The sequence below is a fragment of the Maniola hyperantus genome, chromosome 6, assembly GCF_902806685.2.
Source record: "Maniola hyperantus chromosome 6, iAphHyp1.2, whole genome shotgun sequence".
NCBI lineage: Eukaryota > Metazoa > Arthropoda > Insecta > Lepidoptera > Nymphalidae > Maniola > Maniola hyperantus.
The window spans coordinates 13,086,326-13,093,233 of record NC_048541.1 but is presented as its reverse complement, the minus strand read 5'-3'; the positions used below and the strand labels follow the sequence as shown (position 1 = coordinate 13,093,233).

The 6,908-nt window shown below is 35.6% G+C and overlaps 1 protein-coding gene across 1 annotated transcript; it reads left to right on the top strand.

Moving 5' to 3' along the window:
- The first annotated feature begins 928 nt into the window (after positions 1-928).
- wol (Dolichyl-phosphate beta-glucosyltransferase wollknaeuel) lies at positions 929-6,211 on the top strand. The gene is made up of 6 exons (XM_034969481.2): positions 929-1,272; positions 1,423-1,597; positions 2,652-2,860; positions 3,516-3,730; positions 5,099-5,236; positions 5,948-6,211. The coding sequence occupies exons 1-6, from the start codon at positions 1,201-1,203 to the stop codon at positions 6,141-6,143; spliced, it is 1,005 nt and encodes a 334-aa protein (XP_034825372.1). The 5' UTR covers positions 929-1,200; the 3' UTR covers positions 6,144-6,211.
- Positions 6,212-6,908: the final 697 nt, after the last annotated feature.

The following is a 6,908-nucleotide window of genomic DNA, read 5'->3' as shown; positions in this document are numbered from 1 at the left end:
AATAATAGTGACTGATAGTTGAATTTAACAAAGTTCTTAGTAATAGAACCACTCTGAAGTCTGGACCAGTCGTAGATTCATTTCAGCGGACAGCCATTTCCATATGTGGCCCACAATAATGTCTCATGTTGATGTTGCGTGATCGAGATACATCATCATCATCAGCCTGTGGACGTCCTCTGTTGGACATGGCCACCCCGGTCCTCAACCTTCCTCATCCGGCCACTTCCCGATCGAGAGGTGATATATCAAATCAGCAAACTTCTAAACACGTGCTACATGAGGGCTTGGTATTTTGCAAGTCCCTCTTATTAATCCGTAAGAAATTACCTCTTTTTTAACATCAGTCATATATAATTATTATTTGTTATGTAGGTATGCTAATACCTAATTTATTAGAATGATCCCAAGGTATATGCGAAGCTCACATTTTATTTAGCATGTTTATGAATTAAATATATCCAATATTTAATTCATAAACATACTAAATTATTCTTCTTATTTTGCTTTGATAATTCTTCATAACTATTTTGCTTTAGTGGCGATCTTCCAACGCTGCGCTTTCCGGTGCGAGGTCGCCATACCAGCACCTTGGGAACCCAACCCAAATGGCAATCGGTTTTTCGAACTATGTGCTCTGCCCAGTGCCACTCAATTTCGCCACCTGCTGAGCTATGTCGGTTCTTCATGTTCTCCTACAGATCTCCTCATTTATGATTTAGGACGTCGCTGGATTCAGGAGGTGCAAGACCGTGGCGTGTTGAAGTCCCTACAAGAGACCTATGTCCAGCCGTGGACGTCTATAGGTTGTTGTTGATGATAATGATGATGATTTTGCTTTATGGTTTTTAGTAAACATAAACTCTACTTAGTCTGTACTCTATTGTCAATGTCATTGTTAACTGTCATTTGTCATGTCTTTCACGGCTGTCATTGTCAAGACCAAAAGTCACCGGCACACGTAAGCTAAAAAATAAGTTTTTGTGCTGAATTTTTATAATATCCACGAATATTAAATACAAATCACATTAATTACAGTAAAATTTATCAAAACTCTAACGCGTTTCTTATGTTGTAATTATTAGAATCATTATCAATCTATGAAAACCAAAAGGAAAGCTACAAAATGCTAGCAAAAGTTTATCAAAAACTTAGTTTTTCACTTTAGGACCTGTATTATCAGTTTTAATTGGAATTAAAATGGATATTTCATCTATTATATCATCTCTTATTATATTTGGCAGTGTTGCGGCCGCAGTTTTACTTTTTATTGTAAGTGCTTATAAATTTTAAATATAACGTAACCTGATATTTGTTTTCATTGAAAATATTTCGAAGTAAAATTGTATGGATTTCTGATCAAGCTGTCTTCAATATTAAGTACTAATACTTTATTTATCTAAATTTTTTGTGTAATTTCAGATAGCATTAACAATATATTTAACAACGAAACCATTCCCAGTAATAGAAAGATTAAAAGAAGAAGAAACTTACAATGATCCTGTATCAAAGGCGAGGACTAAATTTCCAAAACTTGAGGATCCTCAGAGCGTGCATTTAAGTGTGATTGTGCCAGCCTACAATGAAGAAGAAAGATGTACGTAGTAACTAAATACTTTCGTGTTTTCATATTCATATTGTGTTATGGTCAAATGCTGAAACTACACCCTACTTCAGTTGGATTTCTAAGTAAAGGTACTTATATCAGACTGATCTCATTTTGAGACATGGCCCTAGATGGAAGCCGGGGTTCACAAACCCCTTCAACCTCATAAGAGTTTGTGCAATAGAGAGCTGCTTGTTAAACTTGTGTTGCACTTGATTTTGTTATAACAAGAGTCACTATTTATTTAAAGACTAGCTTATGCTCGCGACTTCGTCCGCGTGGACTTCACAAATTTCAAACCCCTATTTCACCCTCTTAGGGGTTGAATTTTCAAAAATCCTTTCTTAGCGGATGCCTACATTATAATAGCTATCTGCATGCCAAATTTTAGCCTGATCCTTCCAGTAGTTTGAGCTGTGCGTTGATAGATCAGTCAGTCAGTCAGTCACCTTTTCGTTTTATATATTTAGACTAGCTTATGCTCGCGACTTCGTCCGCATGAACTACACAAATTTCAAACCCCTATTTTGCCCCATTAGGGGTAGAATTTTCAAAAATCCTTTCTTAGCGGATGCCTATGTCATAATAGCTATCTGCATGCCAAATTTCAGCCTGATTCGTCCAGTAGTTTGAGCTGTGCTTTGAAAGACCAGTCAGTCAGTCACCTTTTCCTTTTGTATATTTAGATATTTTGTGGAGTGAGCCTTCTGTACCAATAAGATAACTATTTAGTTTTCTATGTAAATGCTTACTCTTTAGCCCTGCCCAGCTTTTATTTTCTCTAATACTGGTACCTTGGTGCATAGATAACATCAAATGAGTTGCAGCTGTATTGCTGGGTTCATGTGGTGCAAGACTGGTGTGTAGAAGCCCCTACAAGAGACTTATGTCCAGCCAGTAGACGTCTATCGGTTGATGATGATGATGGTACTTTTAATGTACAATATTGGTACTTTCAAAAAAAAATTGAATATGCATCTCTTAGGCAGATATACTTCCCCTGAGGCTTGGTCATCACTTACCATATTAGTTTATCTTTCTTCAGTGCCACCAATGTTGGACGAAGCTTTAGATTTTCTAGAAAATAGAATCAAAGACCACTCGTCATACAAGTATGAGATTGTCATAGTGAGTGATGGAAGCCAGGACAACACTGTGAAGTTAGCTGAGAGTTATGTGGAGAAGTATGGCAGTGACAAGCTGAGATGTCTGGAGTTAATCAAGAATAGAGGCAAGGGTGGCGCTGTTAGACTGGTACGTTGAATACAGTGGAAACTCTATAACAATCTTCTTTATAGCAAAACTGCCAGTGTTATAGTAATATAGCTCTTTAAATCATTCATTATTTTCTGGATCCCATGGCTCTAAAATGTGATTGTGCAAATGAAACTTTTTGTGATATGTATGTATCTGTGGTTTGGGAGAAATACAATATCTATTACAAATATTCCCATGAAACATGCCAGGACTGCTTATTACAAAAACATTTGTAATAAATATATATATTTTTATGTATGTAATGTATGTCCTGTAATTATTATATGGCAAAAAGAATATATTAACTAAGTAAAAAGAAAAACTTTTTAAAAAGAAATAATTATTATAGTTAATAGCCTTTTTACCCACTTTATTAAATTTTGTATGTAAAAGTGCTAGTAATAATAAATAAATTTATGCTCTGAAGGTCAATACCACTAAGGCAATTACAACAGTCACTTCAATTACATTGAATATTTTAATGGTAGTGTTGTTAATTTTATGTATATTGCTGATACCATGTTATCACTAAAGTGCTTATGCCAGAAACACATTTTTGTCGTCCTATATCTAGTTTTTGAGTTATCGCCATGAAATGTGAGAATTTTCAAAAAGTAATGTTTACAAAATTCATATAAAAATATGTTTTTAGGGTGTTTTGAGCTCTAGAGGAGCCACCATACTCTTTGCTGATGCAGACGGAGCGTCGAAGTTCCAAGACTTAGTTAAACTAGAAGCTGCCCTCAAGGAAATCACCAAATATGATCCTGTTACCCAACCTCACGAAACTAGTACCAGTGAGGCAATAGTCATAGGATCTAGGGCACATTTGGAAAAGGAATCCTTAGCTACGAGAAGTATTTTTAGGTAAAGAGAAATGTTTTTGAGGCACACTCTCTATTGTCTCGAACAAGTGTGTGAAAAGTCCACCTTTCTCACACTTGTTCCATATCCATAACATGATAATATGGAAAGTTGTAGTTTTAGGCTCAGTTTATACAGACATAAGTGAAAAGTGTCACCTGTAGGGTAAATATAAATTAGATTGTGACTTAGGGTGAGGCCAAACGGACGTAATTTTTTTAGTTGTAAGTCGCGTAATTTCGGTCGCAAAAATTCTACCTAGGAAAAATTCTCATTGTTTCAAACTCATTTTGCGTCGCCGTGTGACACGAACTGGACTTTTGTATGAAACCGAATGCAACAGACATTACGCGACCGAAATTACGCGACTGACAACTCACAAAATTACGCTCGTTTGGCCTCACCCTTACGTATAAATCACGCCCTAATATCTGCAGGTACATTCAACTTTAAAAACTCTAAAATTGTAATTTTGTGGTAGTACAGGTGTGGTGTGCTTATTTTCTCATCTGCACCTCCAGCTACTATGATTAACTTAAGGGCTGACTTAGCTTTTTTGAAATTCCATAGAAACTATGATTTCCCAACATAAAAAAAATTTCCAAAAAAAATAAAAACCGACTTCGTTACATAAACACTAAAAATTGAAAAATAATTTAATTTATTACCGAATATATTATGTATACAAGAGTTAATATAGTTCCATAATAATACTTTTTGGTGCCGGTGCCAATTAGCTTTAGCTGCGCGAATCGTCTGGACTTCATATTTTTATGGGACTCCACAATGGCACCGACCCCAAAAAATATTATTATGGAACTATATTAACTCTTGTATACATAATATATTCGGTAATAAATAAAATTATTTTTCAATTTTTAGTGTTTATGTAACGAAGTCGGTTTTTATTTTTTTTGTAAAAAAATTTTATTTCACAATTTTTAGTGGCCCCATGGAATTATGCTATGACTGGTTAAAAATCTACTGTTTACTAAGCTATTACACTGATCGCGAACAATTTACTCTTATCCGTTGAGGAGTTCCAGTATCTATCTTCGAAGATGTTCATCAGATCTTCACCAAATTGAAATGGGACCAACTTTGAAGTATACCCTTTTAAACAAAAAAAGAATTTTCAAAATCGGTCCTGGCGTTTTTGAGTAATCGGGGAACATACATAAAAAAAAAAAAAAAAAAAGATTCCGACGAATTGAGAACCTCCTCCTTTTTTTGAAGTCGGTTAAAAAGTATTATATTATGTTCATTACCAAGATTGGTTTAAGGGTTGAGCCCTAAAAAGGTAATAAATAGACACTTTTGCTTTTATAATAGTAGTGAGTATTATTAATATACATGTATTTTATATTCCAGGAATATATTGATGTACGGCTTCCACTTCCTCGTGTGGGTGTTCACCGTGCAGGGCATTAAAGATACTCAGTGTGGGTTCAAGCTGTTTACTCGACGCACGGCTGATATGTGCTTCCAGAGCTTGCATGTGAATAGGTGGTTAGTATTGTCTTATTGACGCTAACTACGGGCCTCATAAGGATTTTCAGTCACGCAACAGTCATGGAGAGAGCTATGCTTAGAGTTTGTCTTCGTGATCAAATTGGAAATGAGAAATGGATTAGGAAGCTGAAGTGATAGTGGGCTAGGCAGACTCACGCACTGAGGGTTCCGTACTACAATCGTATTTTATCGACATTTTGCACGATAAATCAAAAACTATTATGCCTAAAAATAAATCAAAATCTGTTTTAGAATGTACAAGTAAAGCCCTTTCATATGATACCACACTTGGGTCACATCTTACTTTGAAGGTTGAAAATAGCAATATTTGTTCATGAACACATTTTAATTTTTTTCTTGTGATTTAACACACTGTTTTTCAGATTTTTCCCCTCATATCGGCTATAACTGCTATAAGACCTACCTTTTTGCCAAATTTCATGATTCTAGGTCAATGGGAAGTACCCTATAGGTTCCTTGACAGACAGACAGACAGACAGACAACAAAGTGATCCTATAAGGGTTCCTTTTTCCTTTTGAGTTACGGAACCCTAAAAACCGATAAACATTGGGGTCCCAAGGTGCTCGAATGGCGACCTCGCAGCGTTAGAAGAACGCAAACCAGTAGAGCGAGATGCGGCGACTTTCTTGATAACAACTCAAACTACTGTATCTCTCTGTACTCATCATGTTATTATTTCTTTTCAGGGCATTCGACGTAGAACTATTGTACATAGCACAAAAACTGAACATTCCAATCGCTGAGATTCCAATCAGATGGACTGAAATCGAAGGCTCCAAGGTGACTCCAATCATATCCTGGATCCAAATGGGCTGCGACTTGGGCCTCATTTGGCTAAGATACAAAATTGGTGCTTGGAAAATAAAATACAAAAGAACTTAATATTTGCTTTTATAGTGTTAATTTACGTTTATAAATCATATAAAATAATATATTATTGAATAACTAAATGTTTTATTTTTTACCTTATACTGATTGTTAGTGTAAGAGCCTGGACTACGGCAGTAAATTCTAGGATTCACCAAGTCTTAGGTGATTACAGCTGTAATTATTACTTACGTAATTAATTGACAACGGATTTACTAAGATAAATGACACGTCTAATAGAGTGTTTACATTAGTGTCGTAAGTTAATCATGCAAGCTATTATTTAGTGCTTACCTACGTAAGTAAAACTTAGTGGCCTTAGTGGTAAAATCTGTGATAATCGTTAATTTTGGACCTTTACCAGCACAAAGGTTGTAACCACGACTCATTGTCCAGTTTCATATTCGTTTGATTTAAAATAACAAAATCGGTCAAGTGCGAGTCGGACTCGCACACGAAGGGTTTCGTACAAGAAATAAAACTGATTTTCATGGGCATTTTGAAATTTCTATTAAATATTTGTTGTAATAACGGCAACAGAAAATTTCAATTCTCTACCCATTACGGTTTACGAGATGCAGCCCGCTGACGGTCGGATGGACAACGGTACTATATTGCAAATTTTTTAAGAATAGAAAATACATTTTGAGGTTTGCCCATTGACTTATATAGGCAGAGCTTTTTAGCAAAAGGAAGAAAACGTCAGCCTGGCACCCACCCAGTATCGATCTGCATCAACGTTGCATAGCCCCTTAGCTAAAAAGATTTATACAAATTACT

Coding starts and splice junctions, on each gene's coding strand:
- wol (XM_034969481.2), top strand. CDS start 1,201: ATGGATATTTCATCTATTATATCATCTCTTATTATATTTGGCAGTGTT. Junction 2,861..3,515: donor AGGGTGGCGCTGTTAGACTG/GTACGTTGAATA, acceptor ATATGTTTTTAG/GGTGTTTTGAGCTCTAGAGG. Junction 3,731..5,098: donor GCTACGAGAAGTATTTTTAG/GTAAAGAGAAAT, acceptor TTTATATTCCAG/GAATATATTGATGTACGGCT.